At 33.9% G+C, this 18,717-nt stretch overlaps 3 protein-coding genes across 3 annotated transcripts; 1 reads left to right on the top strand and 2 right to left on the bottom strand.

Annotated features, from left to right (window-relative positions):
* Positions 1-3,595: 3,595 nt before the first annotated feature.
* Positions 3,596-9,681, top strand: LOC145590005 (glutamate decarboxylase). The gene is made up of 7 exons (XM_081646733.1): positions 3,596-3,763; positions 3,981-4,185; positions 7,201-7,401; positions 7,908-8,122; positions 8,269-8,522; positions 8,617-8,669; positions 8,920-9,681. Exons 1-7 carry the CDS (start codon positions 3,678-3,680, stop codon positions 9,403-9,405), a joined length of 1,500 nt encoding a protein of 499 aa, XP_081502859.1. The 5' UTR covers positions 3,596-3,677; the 3' UTR covers positions 9,406-9,681.
* A 158-nt stretch (positions 9,682-9,839) lies between these two features.
* LOC145589205 (uncharacterized) lies at positions 9,840-13,154 on the bottom strand. The gene is made up of 2 exons (XM_081645752.1): positions 10,718-13,154; positions 9,840-10,508 (listed from the first exon to the last, which is right to left on the bottom strand). The coding sequence occupies exons 1-2, from the start codon at positions 13,152-13,154 to the stop codon at positions 10,033-10,035; spliced, it is 2,913 nt and encodes a 970-aa protein (XP_081501878.1). The 3' UTR covers positions 9,840-10,032.
* A 1,463-nt stretch (positions 13,155-14,617) lies between these two features.
* On the bottom strand, positions 14,618-18,496 carry LOC145588303 (uncharacterized). Its single transcript, XM_081644947.1, has 4 exons — positions 18,126-18,496; positions 17,969-18,029; positions 17,712-17,856; positions 14,618-15,036 (listed from the first exon to the last, which is right to left on the bottom strand). The coding sequence occupies exons 1-4, from the start codon at positions 18,349-18,351 to the stop codon at positions 14,776-14,778; spliced, it is 693 nt and encodes a 230-aa protein (XP_081501073.1). The 5' UTR covers positions 18,352-18,496; the 3' UTR covers positions 14,618-14,775.
* Positions 18,497-18,717: the final 221 nt, after the last annotated feature.

Genomic DNA, 18,717 nt, shown 5'->3' with positions numbered 1-18,717 from the left:
TTTAGTCTTTATGCGATCGACCTTCTTCATTAGCGCAAGGCCACTACAGGCCTTTGTGTTAACGATTAAATCGTATATTGTTCCAAACAAGATAGGATCCCTTGATGCTTTTCTTACCATTACTTAAGTTTTTGAGGTTGGGTACCAAAATATCCCGAAATAGTCTAATTTCGTGTTTTCAAATTTGGTCTTTAGAGCACATTTTTTGAATCAAACAAGGTTATTCATCGAGGTTAGTTTTAAGGGCATCAAGAGGCCTAGTTGTTGCCAAGATCCCTGTGAGTCATACCTTGTCTCACTCATCGTTATCATGTCTTAAAATGTCTTGCTTTGCTTATTCTACATTTATTGATATTGTGTTTAATAAAGTAAGAACAATATAGGTTTTTTTTTTTTTTTTTTTTTTAGTAGAAAAAATTTTTTTCGCTCATTTAATTCCATTTTAACTCTTTTCATCTAGAACACCTATTTCCAATGGTATATTTATTTATTTAGGATAAGATAGAAATTTCTTCCTTTCATATTAGGACATCGCTTGAAAAAGGTTGGCGTGTGACACACGAGTTATGTAAATCACGAGTAATGTAATTAAGGGGAGGGAGTACTTTGTTTAAAGTGGTAGGTCTATTCATGTTACTGGTAATTATTCCTATTTCATCATTAATTCATTATTATAATATGTATAGCCGAGTGTTCTTATCTGTCGGATCAGAAAGAAAAATAAAAATAGCTAACTGCTTGATTTGATAGCTCGTGTTTATTTGTTGCCATTTTGTATCATTTTAATAAAGTATAAAATATATTTATGGGCCTCAATCATTAGTTTAAACCTTTAATTAAGTTAGTTCTTTAACATGGTATCGGAGCTAGCGTAACACAAAAGTCATAGGTTGAAAGTAACATAAAGGCATATGAGTAGTTATTAACTTACTTGTATTAAGAAAATTTTCTTTCTCGCTCGTGAATCAACTTGTTTTTCAAAAGTGAACAAAAATATTCTAGTCATCATAAAAGAAGATGAAACGAACCTCAACTAATTGTGATTGATCTCTAAATGATATGATAGCATTGTGGTATCCTAAACTTATTTGTATGGCGAAAGTAGCATTTTTGTGTAAGAAATAAAAAATTATCTTGTTTCTTGTCATGGAATTTTTTTGTGAGATAGCTTTGTTGATTGAGAAACAATTATTAGTGTCTGCCAAGTAAGGAATCAAGATCAATAATATACTACTTAGTATGTATGGGTCTTGAAAGTTTCATATCTCACCCATGATTTGGGTCCTGAACAAGACGTTAAAGCAATAAATAAACAAAATGGTATTGTGTGCAACATGTCTAATTATTTATTTTAAATTTCAAGGAATCTAAAATGGGTACATAGCCTACATCTAAGTTTTGGTCTTGTACATGTCTTATCATCAATAAATTCACTCACAAACGTATAATTTAGCATGAGTAGATAAGTTTAGATGCATCCAAACGTATAAGATAATTCTACTGTAGGTTCATGCCTTCATGTGTAGCTAGTGTTTGATAGCCATGGACATGGTCGTAGAAGGGGGAGTGCAAGAAGCCCGCTTGCACAAAACCCCAATTTTCAAAGGACCCTTTTTTTATTATTATTATTTTTTTTTATTTTTTATCACGTGTTGTTTGATAATTTGTGAAGGCGGAAGGCACCTATAACATACAAATTGAATAGCCATACAACCAATTTGATAATGTAATGAAAATTGAATGGTTCACTATATAGCTACAACCATTTTCAAGGCCCCCCCTCCCCCCCCCCTTTTTTTTAAAAAAATCAAGTGCTATTTGATAGCCATACAACCAATTAATAATATAATGAAAAATGAATGGTTCATGATAGCTACATATAAGAACTTGTATGGATTTGTTATTAGAACCTAAGAAAAATGTCAAGTGAAAAATTTGTGTCCAAAAAAAAAAAAAAAAAAAAAAAAAAAAGTAAAATTTGTGAAGACACCTAATACATACAAATTGCTTGACTAGTTGGTTGATGTAGATTTTTCACACAACTAAGGTTCTTGGTTTGTTGGTAAGGTCTCTTTGTGTATAACTGTATATGCATGACTTACAAGCTTGGTAATTGAGGCATCCTATTTTAATTGACATTCTAGGTGAGGAAATTCAATGTTTCGTGAAGAACTTTCAATGGTGTATATGGACATATGGTTTGAAAGTAGGAAATAGTTAAATTCAATGAGCACGAGAATTGACCGCAAAAATTGCAAATAAAATTGTACACATGAGTGTATAATACACACTTTACTCTTGAATGTTACACAACTCAAAATAAAGTAACAAATTAAAAGAAGATTTTTAACATAAACGTAGGAAAGTTTATCTCATCTTTGTTTTACATCTTATGCAGTAAATTCTTTTTATCAAAATTCCAATTCTTTTTATCTATGTATTATTGAATTATTTGTAATATCAATTTGATTTATATGTTCTTTTAATTTAGGAACATAATATGCATCGTTTCATATTTTTTTTTGACAAGACATCATATTATTGAGTGTAGGATTGAATGCTAGTGTCAAAAGAAAACTTACAACTATCAAACGACACATGATATATTCCACCATTAAATCTATTCCCATAATTAAGTTTGATTGCGTTCCCCTAAACATGAAATTAATCCTCTTATCTATTATTCTCTCATTCATTTTTTTAAGATAAAGAGAATTCTCTTGTAAGTAGGGGGGAATTAAGGATCCCACTCACTTGGGCTGAAAATTGAACCCCTCTCATAGGGGTGGAAGGAGGACCTCCAACCACTAAGTCAACCTTAGCTTGACTACTCTCGGTATTCTCTCATTCATGTATGATATTACTAACGACTGATTTGTGCAACCGGGTGCACTATGAGCAGAGTGCATCCGGTTAAATAAAAAAAAGGCGAAAAGAACATACAAGTGTTTGAAAAAAAAAACATATAGATGTTTGACAAAGAACATGTTTGTATTTGACAAAAAAAAAATAAAAATGTATTACCGAAAACATAAAGACATTACAAAAAAAAAAAAAAAAAAAAAAAAAAAAAAAAAAAGATAAAAACTCTTGTAAAATTTCATGAAAAATTACACATTAATAGAAAAAATCTTTATCAAAATACAAATACAGAATAAAATCTTCTTCTTACATTGAATTTTAATATGAAAAGAAAACACTAAAAAAAAAAAAAAAAAAAAAAAAATTAACGCAAGTCAACATTACTCCTAATATGCACATTCGTCGGTCCATAAAAAAAATAAAATTGAAAACGAGTAGTCGAGTATGAACCTTCCTTAAGTTCATACTACATACTCATAATCTTTTATTTTCTTTTTGTGCAACTTAATTAATTAATTAATTAATTATCCTAGATATTTGTATAACTTAACATCTGGGCCACTATCTATACAATTTCACATCTATTATTAAACTTTTAATCATTAAAGTCTTATTATTCATTCAATTAAAATTACTACTTTTAAATAAGTTAGTAATCAATTGATTAATTAATTTCCGTGGAATTCGTCGTAGTATAAATTAAAACAGGCCTTCCTTCTTCTTCTCTACCCCATCTATTCCTCTATTTTCTTCCTCATTTCTTATTCTCTCCTCAATCTATCTCAAGCTCACAATTCCATCAATCAAAAAAGAAAATGGCGCTCTCGAAAGCTGCATCTGAATCCGATGCTTCAATTCACTCTACTTTCGCTTCAAGATATGTCCGCGTTTGTCTTCCCAGGTAATTAATCGCGGTAACATTTTGATATATGCAACTCTTAGGACATATAATATGACAAAATCACGTGTTATATATATATTTTTAATGCCGAGTTAATGCTTAATGTGTATTTTTAGCCCTAACGCGCATAATATATGTTCATTTGTTGCTTGTTGACGTGATGATCATTATGGTTGTAGTATATATTTATTTTTTTAATATGATTTGGTGTAAAAAGGTTTAAGATGCCAGAAAATTCGATACCAAAGGAAGCAGCGTACCAAATAATAAACGATGAACTAATGTTGGATGGAAATCCAAGGTTGAATTTGGCTTCGTTTGTGACAACATGGATGGAGCCCGAATGTGATAAGCTTATGATGGATGCCATCAACAAAAACTATGTTGACATGGATGAGTACCCTGTTACCACTGAGCTCCAGGTTCGTTTTTTTTTTTTTTTTTTTTTTTTTATTTTTTTTTATTTTTTTTTTTATTTATTTTTATTTTTTATAATTTTTATTGGGCTGATTTTTAAAAAAAATTATTAGGGTGCGTTCTTTTTACTTAAACTTATTTATACCTGATTGAAATTGATCAACCAATGAGTTGCTGATGGAGTCGGACGGTCAGCTATATGAACCAAGTTTCTATCTCCTATACATTAATTCCATATTTCCATCTGTTTTTATATAATTTTTTCATTACAAAACTATAATTAACTTTTACTCAACCTAATAATAGGTTAATACCACTTGTAATATTTTACATTAACGAAAAAGGTTATATCTCTTCCCAAGTGTTTTTAGAGGGCTCTAAAAACAACTTCAATACACATTAATAAAGTATTAAAATATACTAATGCTATACATAATATAATAAAATTGTATAAAATTAGAAATTCAGGATAAAAACACGTGTTGGTCAGTGTAATTAGTGTGTTTTTGTCACGATTTTTTAAATTTAAACAATTTTCAAAAGTGTTTATAATACTTATATGTAGCCTTAAGGGCTATGTATATCATTTTCCTTATTATTATAACTAACACTAGTTCTATCTAACAAATACGAGTAACATTCATCCAATTTTTAATTAAGTCCAACGTGTATTGAAAGGAACACTACAATTTTAAAAAGTCTTGATTAATCATTATTTTAGGGCGACATACAGCCCACTCCACTCCATGTATTGTCTCCATTGTAAAGTTTAAAGATTACCAATAAACTTGTTCAACAAGAACAACCAAGGTGTATTGAACCATTTTGAGTTGCATCTCATCTAATAATACATTTTTGTTAAATACTACAACCTCGGATTCCTTTTTATCCTTTTCGATTTAATTTATTTTTTGTCTCATAAAAAAATTTGTACAAGAAAAACAAATAGGATCAGAAAAAACACTATATGAATCAAAATAGTTGCCCGAGAATTAATGTTAGTTGTGTTTGAAATGGACATGAATGCCTAAGTTTCAAAGGAAAGGAAAACTCGAAAGGGACTTATTAAAGACATTTCTTTGTATAAGTCAGGACAAATATTATGACCTTTTCAACAAAATTGTTGCCCTTGTTGGGACAATTAATAATTGGCAACGATTTTTGATGTCCTACTTGATTTTTTTAATTGTACTCGGATACAAATTAAATTATCAACATATCATACATTCAAGAAGGATCAAAAAAAAAAAAAAAAATACGAAGATACTTTCTAGTACGTGGTTGTGAATTGTGATATTTAGAAACAAAATGCTACTCCCTCCATCCCTTATTTACATACCTATTTCTAATATTTATTACTCGCATAATAAAGGGAAAGATAGAGGGAGCACTAAAAAAAAAGTTGTCTAAATTTAAAGTGGACGATAATGAGATGGTAAGAGAAAGAGAATGAGAAGACCACTTGCACAATAATTTTCAAACAAAGTTAAAAAATTGAACAAAGTATATATACTTCAAATGACCGTGAGTTTAAAGTTCAGTGAATGTGAGATGAAATATTTAGCAATAGAATAAAAACAGTTGGACCATTATTTATCCTTTTAACATCGATAAAGTGTTGGCTCACTTGGTAAAGTTCTTACCTTAAATCTTAAAGATTTGAGATTTAAAATTTCAAAATTCTACCAACTATCAAGTGAGGGTACTTTAGAGGTAGAGATTCCCTTGCCTTCTTCTCTACTCCCAAATACCTAACCCATAAATTCTATGTCAAAAAATCCGTAAGGATAGAGATTTAGCCAGGATCCTCCTTACCATTTAAAATAATATCCCATCAACTTCTGCTTATGGATGTGATATTGTGATTGAACTTAAGATAGTAGAAGACTGTAAATAACTAAGAATTAGGTAAAAAGATTGTAATGATAATTCAGCATAAGAATTAGGTAAAAAAAAAACAGTAAAGTACCAACAGTTTATATGTTGTCGTCAAAAGATTTAACATCACTTTATTTTAGTGATTATTCTGATCAAAAGACAATTAGAATCAGCGCAACTTTTGGCATAATGCGTGGGGATTTCAACAGTTACAACCTTTCCAGCCCAGTTGCGACCTTTCCAGGTCAAATCCCTACTGCTTATTGACATGATTAATTCTTTGTACTTGGTATTATTATCTACTGATGAATGTGAACTAGTCAAAGTTTTAGAGGTGACAACTGCTCCAAAACCGAGGTTAATATTTTTGATATCGAATCATGTCTACATAGTTTATCTTTATTCATGGAATATATGATAGCCTGATAGGTTAATAGTCCATATTATCACCTACCAATCGAGGGAATAGGAATTTATGTCAATTAAATTACTCATTACTCATATTTTAAAAATTAGAATCAACTTTGTAAAGTGCTTAAATTTTACTTTCATTCTGTAAGCTAGCTCTATCGCAATGTAGGATTATTAATTTTTTTTTATCAATGCATCTTTACTCGACTTTACTATATTCTTTTTCATCATGGTCAATTATTCTTATAATAGTCTCTTTTTCTTAACTATATCTCCCACTAACCAAATAAAATAAAATTTAATTCAATTAAGAACTTTTAAAGACGAGAGAAGTATTTAATAAACATTATTTACCCTAAACTTTGATCTCTTAAATAGAAAAAAAAAATTACTTAAATTTCATTTATGTTAAATTGGTTTTGGTTAATTGTAATATTTACAAACATCATACTAAACTCAATTGTTTAGGTTTAGGTGACATGTAATATGTTACCTATTTCTACAAGCATATAAATGATTTATAACCTAGGTACTAATGGATTAATGTCGCACCAATATAACAAGAATGACTTATTTTAAGGAGAGAATATTAACTATTAGGTACTTTAAGAATGCATATAAGAGTTGTTCATGTTTGGACGATGATAGTATCATCGAAGTTTGTACTAGTACTTTAAAGGTTTTAAGTAAGACTAATTGAGTTTGTTTATGTTATTAATTGTGGGAAACAGAATAGGTGCGTTAACATGATAGCAAACTTATTTAATGCGCCACTTAAAGACTCAGAGGTGGCTGTTGGAGTTGGAACTGTGGGGTCCTCAGAAGCTATCATGCTTGCTGGTTTGGCTTTCAAAAGAAGGTGGCAAAACAAAAGGCGGGCTGCGGGCCTACCCATTGACAAGCCCAACATTGTTACTGGTGCCAATGTTCAGGTATTCTTTACTTTTAGGCCCATTTTATTTGGTCCATTGCTTTTAACTTCATCTAAATTGAAATGCATCAACATATTGTCATTTGCTTAGTCTTAGTAATTTAGCTGGTCTCATAATTTGTTCTTAGTGTGATTTCTTAATTTTTGTATGATAACTTCTAAACGTCAAATAATAAGTAAGCCGACCCCAAATTATTTTGGGACTAAAGTTTTGTTGTTGTTGTTGTTGTTGTTGTTTCTAAACATCACATATTAAGTTAAATTAGTGTAAGATTATAGTCTTATTTCATCGTGAGATAATTGTTGTATTGTGTCAATCACTAATAAGTAATAACAGACGTCTAATTTTTTGAAAAAAAAAATCATAAATCATTACGGATTTACCATTTTATGTGAGAAAAAGATTCATGTATGTATGCTTTTCAATACACTATTATCCATCTTCATATTTTATAGGCATTTGGCTACTTTGAGGTTGTAACAATTTTGGTGCATGTTTTCTAATAGGTATGTTGGGAGAAATTTGCAAGATATTTCGAGGTGGAGTTGAAGGAAGTCAAGCTAAGCGATGGATACTATGTCATGGACCCTGAGAAGGCTGTGGAAATGGTTGATGAGAACACTATCTGTGTCGCGGCCATTCTTGGATCAACTCTCAATGGAGAATTCGAAGATGTTAAGCTCTTGAACGACCTCCTCGAGGCCAAGAACAAAGAAACAGGGTATGTTTCACACTTCCAAAACACTAAACAATAATCTTTGGTCATTTTTATGTACATTATGCTCTATTGTCCATTTTACAATGACTAACAACGTGTATAGTATGCTTGGCCTAGGCTAACTTTTCTTCTTTTCTTCTTGTGTGTAGATGGGATACTCCAATTCATGTGGATGCAGCAAGTGGTGGATTCATCGCGCCATTTATATACCCTGAGTTGGAGTGGGACTTTCGATTGCCATTGGTGAAGAGTATCAATGTAAGTGGTCACAAGTACGGACTTGTGTATGCCGGTGTTGGTTGGGTCATTTGGAGGAGCAAAGAGGACTTGCCCGAAGAACTCATCTTTCACATTAACTACCTTGGTGCTGATCAACCCACTTTCACTCTCAATTTTTCTAAAGGTATATAACTGAATTTACAAACTTTACATGATTTCAGTAAGTTCAACTTTCTTTTGTTGGTTTTACTAATCGTTCAATGATCTTGTTATTGTAGGATCGAGTCAGATTATCGCGCAATACTATCAGTTGATTCGTTTGGGATTTGAGGTATTCCTTGTGTTATTTTTAGTACATGTTGGTTGTTTTTCACTACATTATTAAGAGTTCGAAGATAAAGTATAAAATATATTTTTGGGCTTCAACCATCCGCTTAAACTTTTGATTGAGTTGGTCCTTTAACATTCACAGCTTCACAATGTACCTTTTCTAGTCAATTTAACAATAATTGTACGTTTTCTAGTCAGTTGCATTTTCACTAAATGAACGGAGTTTTTATGTCTTATAATAAATTTGATAGGGATACAAGAATATCATGGAAAACTGCCAAGAGAACGCGGTGATCTTGAAGAATGGAATTGAAAAAACTGGCCGATTCAACATCATATCGAAGGATATAGGAGTTCCATTAGTGGCATTCTCTTTGAAAGACAACAGTATCCACAATGAGTTCGAGATCTCAGACATGCTTCGTAGGTTCGGGTGGATTGTACCAGCTTACACCATGCCTCCAGACGCGCAACATGTGACAGTGTTGCGTGTTGTCATCCGAGAGGACTTCTCTCGCACCCTTGCAGACCGGCTTGTTGCTGACATCCAAAAGGTGCTCAGCGAGCTTGATGCCCTACCTGCTCGCGCTAGTGCTAAGCTAAATGTCGCGAATTCAGAGGATGGTACTCAGCAAATGACTAGGAAGAAAAGTGCCTTGGAAATGCAAATGGAGGTTTGCAGTGTTTGGAAGAAGTTCGTCGATGAAAGGAAGTTGAAGACCAATGGTGTTTGCTAGATAAATCCACCAAGTAACCAACTATGGAGTATCCCAAGCGTGATTTTGCTCTTATTTTATTTTTCGAGGTTTAGTTTAATATGTGTATGATCATGAATTTCTCTTATCTTAGAGAAATAGACCATGATATAAGTTAGTTTATTTATTTATTTTCATTGGACTTACAATATGATTATGAGGAAGGTATAGTAATACTTGTATTGAATGTTTAGCATTCTAGTGTTCTGACTCAAAGAATTTTCCACTGATAAATAATATTGAAGATTTTGTGTTAAATGTTTTTGTGTAGGGCTTATATAGTTATATGTAGTAATCTACTGCTTTAATAGCTGTTAATCTGTCAATATCAAGGCCCTGTTCGTTTAGACTGAATGGAGTTGATATGAATCAAATTACTTATATATATAACAAAAGTTCCAAATAATGAAAAAAAAAAAAAAAAAAAAAAAACTGAAGCCACCTAATAGCGGCACAAGATCATAGATGGCTTCATGTACTCTAAATTATTGTACAACTACAAATCTTTTAAATCTCTATGAGTACATACAAGCAAGTCTACAAAAAGTCCCTCATCCAGAGATATCCCATACAAGATTGCGAGTTTTGATGCTCATCAGACTTAATAGCTTAGACGATATCAACTTTATGACCTGAAGAACAACTAGAAGACCTCATACTCTTCGCGCCTTCACTGCTACATTCACACCCTTTCCATGACATGATCTTCTCTATTGAATTCGACAGAGCTAATTTTCGTGTTGGTTGCAATTGGTGGCACACATACTGCATGGTTGGCCTTACATGTGGATCATCCTTAATGCACTCTAAAGCTAACTTAATGATAATTGCTATCTCATGAGCCAATCCTGAAGAAGGATATGGTAGACGTGTGTCTAAGAGATCTTTGGGGATCAAATTAGGAACACTTTCGAGCAGAGAAGTGTCGGATATTGCAGACGAGGATGATGATGAAGTGTATGCCGATGAGCTTGAAGATGGAGATATAAGGTCTCCTGGATGGCTTCCCCTTATAACCTCTAGTGCTACAACTCCGAAGCTGTAGACATCACATTTCTTGGTAGGTTTCATGGTATAAGCTAGTTCTGCAAGGAAATATAATGAGTGGACAATGATTTTGGTTAGAATTGTATTTGATACATAAGATAAATGTAACATTGCATACAATGAACCAAATACTAAGCAAAATTATGCATCAAATTTCTAGTGAGACTATTATCATGGAAGAAAATATATCAGCTTTTCAAGTGATGTGCATAAATTATTGAGTAAATTAGGAATGAGTGAGTATTACCAGGAGCAATGTAGCCATAAGTTCCAGCAAGCTCGGTCAAGTTGCAAGAATCTAGACATAGAAGCCGAGCTGTGCCAAAATCGGAAACTCGAGCCTCATAATCTCTATCAAGCAACACATTGTTGGAAGAAACATCTCTATGGATTATAGGAGGAGAACAATCATAATGCATATAACAAAGTGCATTTGCAATCCCCTTAATCACATTGACCCTTTTCTCCCAGTCCAATTTTCTTGCTTCCTTCTCGTTCCCTAGCAACTTCCCTAAGCTTCCCCTCTCCAAGTACTCGTAGACCAACAATGAATGTTGGGCATGGGAGCAAAACCCATTAAGCTTCACAATGTTTCGATGTCTAATCTTGGATAAAGCTTCGATTTCAGCCTCAAAATTCTTTCCTATTACAAAACCCGGGTTTTGTGCAGTTTTCAGCTTCTTAACAGCAACAATTTGCCCTGTTGACAGGACTGCTTTATACACAGTCCCATGGCCACCTTCTCCTATACAGTACTTCGCGTCAAACCCTTCTGTTGCTTCGTTTATGTCCTCGTATACCAATTTCCCATCAAAGCTCCATATAGAGAACATGTTTTCTCGATGTGAGCCTAGTTTCCGGGTTTTCTCCCCTTTAACCCCTTTCAGAAGATACAAGGCAACCGCTACAATGATGCATAGAAAAGCCCCAACTCCTATGATGGGAGCAGTAATCAGTATCACTCTATCTTTGCCGTTCCTCTTAGAAATATTAAGGGCTCTAGGACAAGGCATTAGGCCTGTTATGTTCCCACATAGAGCTTTATTTCCCATAAACGATTCGAGGGGTGCATTCGTGAACACTTTGCCATCAGGAAGAGGACCCTCGAGGTTGTTGTAGGACATATCAACGGACATCAAACTTTGCATTTGATCGAAAGTTGATGGGATTTGGCCAGAAAGATTGTTATGAGAAAGATCCAAGTCTTCCAAGCTATCCAACTTCCCAAGTTGCAATGGAATCTCCCCTGAAAGTGAGTTTCTGCTCATGTCTAGCAGTACTTGTAGACTCACAAGATTCCCAATCTGCCAAGGAATAACTCCACTCAAGCTGTTTCGACTAAGATTCAAGTTGATCATCTTGAGACAATTTCCAATTCCTTCTGGGATCGTTCCATTTAATCCATTCCCGCCAAGATCAAGAGAGGCTAAATCGAGCAAATTACCAAGTTCATTGGGAATGTTCCCAATGAGCTTGTTATTGCTCAATGTGAGGTTGAACAATGACTTCAAATTTCCCAACTCTTTCGGAATCACTCCCACCAGCTGATTAGATGACAAATCTAGATACTGCAGCTTGGTTGCTAATCCCAACTCAGGCGGTATTTTACCAGTGATGTTGTTATCAGAAATCTTGAGACTAGTCATGTTTTTGCACCTAGCCCAATTGGAAGAAATCTCACCCTCAAAGTTATTGTAACTCAAATCAATGTAATCAACAACGGGGTACACCCCGAAATCTTCTGTTATATTACCTACAAAATGATTTCTATCAAGTCTTAATCTCGTCAGACTGGTGCAATTTTTCAACCCTTTTGGTACACTGCCTGAAAACCTGTTGTTACTTGCACAAAAATCTTGAAGAATCCCACCTTGGCAAAGTTTTGCAGGCAGTGTGCCAGAAATAGTGTTATTTGAAAAAAAACACAAAGTTAAGTTAGTGAGGTTATCAAACTCCTTTGGAATTGAGCCTGACAACTTGTTTCCATAGAATGACAAAACCTTCAACCCTCTAAGATTTCCAATAGAAGGGGGTAATGGACCTGTAAGGTTGTTCAAGTTAATCCGAAGCTCTTTGAGTGATACCAAATTCCCGAGCTCTGGAGGAATCGTACCCACAAACCGGTTATTTCCAAGGATCAGGAGAGAAAGAGAGGTTAGATTGCCTAAAGAAGATGGAATGTGGCCTGAAAGAAAGTTGTTGATAAAGTTCAGATATGTAAGGGTAGTCATTTTTCCAAGTTCTAAGGGTAGTTTCCCAGTGAATTGGTTATTTCCCAAATGAAGGCTAGTAAGTTTAGTGAGGTTGCTAATTGATGAAGGGATATTTCCAAAGAGATTATTATCATGAAGATCAAGGAAAGTTAAATTCGACAAAGAAGAAAAATTGAAGGCATAAAGGGTACCTGTTAAACCCACACTGGTTAAGTTCAACCTTGAAACATACCCATTTTCACAACCAACTCCAAGCCAATGGCATGGATTGACAACATTGCTGTTCTTCGCGGTAAATCCGGTACTCGGAAGTGACCAAGATGACAGAAATGACTGGTTATGACTATGCAAGCTCTGTTTCCATTTGATGAGAGCTTCTGCTTCCTGCTGATTTGCATCAGCAAAGTTGAAAATGAAAGAAAAATGCAAAAGTATGCAAAAAAACAGGGGAATCAAATTTTTATTTAACATGTTTTCTTCTTTGAAAGGAGTAAATTTTTAATTTAACTTATGATTTCATTTATATGTTTGGCTTTAAAAAGTAGGTTGCTAAATTTGTCCTTAGATCTAGAATTGAAGATTAGTTCAGGCTCACTTTTGCTAAATTTTTGACTTTTTAGAAAATCTATACGAAAAACTTACAAGTCAACTTGACTTACTAGAAGATAGTCATCACTTTTGATTGTTTTGAATATCTTATGACGGCTGATTTGGATTTTTTTGTATTTTTTTTTCCTACTTTGTATTGTACGTTCAACATCGTTGAAACATTCTTGGCAAGAACTTTCACTGTAGTACCAATTATCTTTGAAAAATGTTCAATACAAAGTATAAATTAAAATGGAGTAATCACACTCAACCCAGTTTTTTTTGTTATTCTTGAAAGACTCGACAACGACAATGAGTCGATCTTGGATGAAAAATATTCAACTTAGACAGAGAAAATACAAGTTTATCAATATGATAAACAAAATTTGTTTGTCGAATGACAAAATTGTAAATAAATTAACAACTTTTTGTTAAATATGAGTCCCACTCTTGTTGATATACTACCTCCGTTACAGGTTATGTGCCACGATTAGACATTTTCCCTCTTTGCTATATGTCAAATCGTTGCACATAACTTGTAACGGAGGTAGTATTTACGAAAATACCATGATGACTAGGCATTTATGTTGTTTTATTTACCATTTTGCCAAATTGATTAACTGGACTTCCTCACTTAGACACTTCCATTACTGTAAACAATAAGCTATTTTAGAATGTCGGAGTTTAATTTTCATAAATCTTGAACATTAATATCTCCAACAATCAAATAATTTACGTCGCAAACACGATCATGCTAAATTTGACTCCAAAAATACTTCATCCGTTTACTCGATACATGATGTGTATAAGGCACTCCTTAATGGTGAGACTATGAATATAAGATGTGACCCAACTATTCTTAATGGAGAGACCGAGAGACTAAGAATAAAAATTTCATACCCTCTAGAAAAATGAACAGTGTGAGTATGTGACACGGTGGTAGTCTCAAACAGTGGTTTGAATCATGAACAATGATAGAAGACCACTTCATCCCTTGACAAATGACAATTCAGCAAATCTAAACTGGACAGAATAATATCAGGTATTTCCGTTCTCCCTAAATAATAAACCACATTTCTATTTCTATTTTTTTTTTTTTTTTTTTTTTTTTTTTTTTTTTTTTTTTGTGAAATAAATAAACCACATTTCTATCATAAGACCATTCCAAAATATTCCATCCTCTGTATCTGTATCTGTATCTTACCGAAATAAGTTACACATTAATTGTGTAATTTTCCTACATATTAAAAAAACACTGCCCTCCCAATTTGTTAGATTGTGTTACCCACCCTTTAATAATTTTGAAAGAGAAAAAAAAAAAAAAAATTAGGACATAAACTTAAGGCTTGAAAGCATAATAAAATAATCTAAATTGCACTCTTCAACTCATGTATTAGGTACTACAGGATTCCGAGTGGACAAAGAATTACAGAAGATTTTTGTCTTCTGCAAATTCTAGTTTAAATTAATGTTGCAAAAACAAATAAAAATCTTAAAGACATTATCATTCACTTGAACTATTACCCATTGCCATCAAAAATTCTCCTTCACAAACTACCTCACCATCAACATATGCTTTGCCTTCCATTTTTGCTATACCAAAGCGTTTTTGTAGTTTGACGAGTGTCATTCTCATCACCAAAGTGTCCCCAGCAATCACTGGCTTCCTGAATCTTACTTTGTCAATACCAGCAAAGAAGAAATTGTCACGGGAACCACCAACTTCTGGTTGCAGCATGACCAGACCACCAACTTGTGCCATTGCCTAAATGCAGGTAATAAACTTATAGTCAATGTCATTGTTAATCTCAATTTGAGGTCTTATAGATAGAACCCATAGAAGATTAGATAAAAAGGGGGAAAAAAAAATGAGGCCCTCAAATTTAACAGAAAAAATCGATAAATAGCTGATTGTTGTTGTACAATACAAACAGAGCATAAATAGATTTAGGACAATTAATACAGGATTCAATTCACATTCTTATTCTGCTTAATCTCGGTTCACCAATTGAAGACAAAATTGTCTAACTCACAAGGACCAACTCCTGGTGGTCCTCTCTTAAACAAAAAGAGCACAAACAATGGAGCATTCTTACAAAGATTAATCTATGGAGGAAGAAAGAAACAAATCAAACAATCTTTTGAGGCAAAAGCTCTGCTTGTTTGACTAAGAATGACCTAGCTTGATGAAGTCCAAAGCAATAACTAAAAATGTATAATGTGGAGTATTTTTGATTTTTGCATTCTTCCTCTCAAGAAATTTTGTAAAAAGGTCGAATGGAGATGCTTTCCTATATACAGGGAGCATTACCATATAAGATATGATATACACCTTCCCAACAACATACAAACTGGGCACTAACAAATGCAAAAGGGGAATTAAATGATGTATATATCACAATTGAGTTGGCCAGGTTGCAAACTATTACTACTCCAGAGGTGACTCCTATTCAGATTTCTCATAGACCGCAAAACTGTCTAAACCTTAATTTTCATTACCTCCATATTACCACACAAGCTCTACGAGCAAGGTAAAATATGCTAGAGTACAAGTTATATACAAGATCATTTTCAAAAATATAACTATATAAGATTGAGACATCCAACTCAACTTTCAGCATTATAACAACGTCAGCAAAGGTTTAAATTTTGGTAGGGGGTACTCAAAATAGGAAAGGTAATTGATATCCAAACTTCCTTTATTTATTGTTTTTTTTTTTATTATTATTATATGAATTCTCTTCCCCCACCCCCCCCCCCCAAAAAAAAAAAAAAAAAAAAAAAAATTCCATTTAGGATTTCCCATAATCCTTCTACTACATCATTTCCAGCTCCAACTTGGATCCCGAGTATTTATTGCCTTTCCCTCAACCACTCTGCTCAACTTTCATAGCCACTACCAACCTCCCAACAATCTGGCAGTCCACCATGAGTCATGTCAGATTCAAACCTGACACTAGACCCCATACACACCATTGCCACCATCACCTTTCAACCACCACAGAGTGTCAAAGCCCAAGCACACTCTCACTTGACAATACACCACCAACAACTCAAGCCTTCTTCTCTAACCACCCAATATAAAGCACATGCACGACTTTTTCCCAACCACAACCCACCTTATACCCAACACCAGAAAATCATAAACCCAAAACATCACAACCTCCACAGAGAAGAAAGAGAAAGAGAGAACTAACCACTTAATCAGCACCACACCAGAACAAGACATAGGCAAAGCACATGCACGACTTTCCACCAACCACAACCCACCTTATACCCAACACCAGAAAATCAAAAACCCAAAAGACCACAACCTCCATAGAGAAGAAAGAGAAAGAGAGAAATAACCACTTAATCAGCACCACACCAGAACAAGACATAGGCAAAAACTCAAAAAAGAAATCTAACTCTATGGAGGTTGGTTGTTGTGGTTCTTAAAACCTCCAAGCAACTCTGACCACCATAAACTTGAATTTAATCTATTTCTTCACACCTCCAACATACCCTACGTAAATACTATTGTTTCTAAACATTAATAATTTATGTCAGAAAATTCAAATGATTCAAGCCATTTAAGGTCTACAATTGGTAATCCATGTATTAATAAATGCTACAGTTTACAATCCTATTTTTCATATCATGTCAATTGCCCTTCATAAAGGTCTTAGTTGGTAATCAATGGAAATTCCCCTAAACTAATGCAAAGCCATGAACATATACATCTTATTCCCCAAACCACACACAACATTCCAATTAATTTCCCTTGCATGATTTGGGCTGGTGCTCCATAGGCAAAAGCTTCTGCTTTGCAATAGCTTTGTTTGTCAAATCACTCATTATGGTTCGAACTCTCTCACATTTATGTATTTTAGGGTATCTAGCAAAATAAGACCAGAACAATTTACATCACCAAATCTCATTGGCTCATGACAGCAGGTTCACATACTGAAGGTTCATTGGAATCATAAAAGTTTGCACCGTTATAGTATCCAATAATCAGGAAAACTGTATACATACACCACTTCTACCTTAACTTTCAAAGAGGACAAAGACCCTAAGTAATATCCTTAATGCCAACCAGACGAGTTTTAAACAGCACCTAAACAAATCATAAGCTAATTCAATCCAAGGAACAACTCCCCACACACGCACCAAGCCACAAAAGAAAATCAGACCTAAGGGAAGGATCCATATCCCACTCAAATTTACTCCATTGTCCCTAAAGCAATATCATAGAAGTTCACAAACAGAAAACAAACCATTATTTTCAATAATTACAAGCAAACCTTCATACTAAAAACCCAAAACAGATAGCACAGACTACAATCACACGAAAATTCAACAATGTGGCAATATATATCCCAATTTTCCATTAAATGAAGATTGATAACAATACAATTAAAAACGAGAAACTGAAAACAAATTGAATAAAGTTCATACCTCAACCATGAGAACACCAGGCATAATAGGCCTCTCAGGAAAATGGCCAGGAAAGAAATTATCATTAATTGTCACATTCTTAATCGCAACTGCGGAAACTCCTGGATTATACTCTACCACTCTATCCACTAGCAAAAACGGAAACCTATACACAATATCAACACCCAAATCAACATCTCCAAACCCTAAACCCTAAATTCAAAAATTAAACCAAAAAGAGGCAACAATTGAAGCAATTCAAGAACATACAAACTCACCTGTGTGGCAAAATGTCGCGAATCTGATTAATATCCATAACAGTGGGAAATGCCGGAATTCCTGCACCCAAAAATAATATATAAAAAATCATAAATTTCAATCATCAAAATTAACGATATCTGCAATTGATGAAATGCAATTAATAAGAATACGAACGCTTTTCAATGGGAATTTCATCGGTGGAATTGCTAGCAGAAGCGTCGGAAGAAGCGCGGGTGATGAAAGAGGGGGGATTTGAGGAGGTGAGAGAAAGAGATCTGAGTTTTAAGAGGGGAATTGGGGGAGAGAAATTGGGAGAGAGAGTGCGATTGGTGCGATGAGAGGGAGAAGAGTGGGAATTGAGGGGAGAGGTGAGGAAGTGAGAGAGAGCTGTTGACGCCATTGTTGTTGAAGAGAGAGAAAATTGAGGTTGAGTTGAAGGAGGAAGATAATGGAGGAGAAGAAGATGATGAAGAAGTTGCAGTGAGAGTGTAAAGTGAAAGTAGTTCAACTGAAAAGAGGAAATAACGAATCAAGGGCGACAATAACGAGGATCAACAAGAGTTTGCACTCTTTGTGAAAAAAATAAAAATAAAACATTGCACTTTGTTAATGTCAACAACTCACAACAATGTTAGTCAATTGGTTGAAGACCTTAAAATGGTGGAGCAACACCAGGTTTCTCACCTTGATAAATATTTACTCCGTAATAAATATTTAGGGGTATTTGGTTTACATAATTTCAGTAAACTCAAATTCTTTAGTGTTA

The sequence above is a fragment of the Chenopodium album genome, chromosome 17 (genome assembly GCF_948465745.1).
Source record: "Chenopodium album chromosome 17, dcCheAlbu1.1, whole genome shotgun sequence".
In the NCBI taxonomy this organism is placed as follows: domain Eukaryota; kingdom Viridiplantae; phylum Streptophyta; class Magnoliopsida; order Caryophyllales; family Amaranthaceae; genus Chenopodium; species Chenopodium album.
This window is presented reverse-complemented; position numbering and strand designations above follow the sequence as displayed.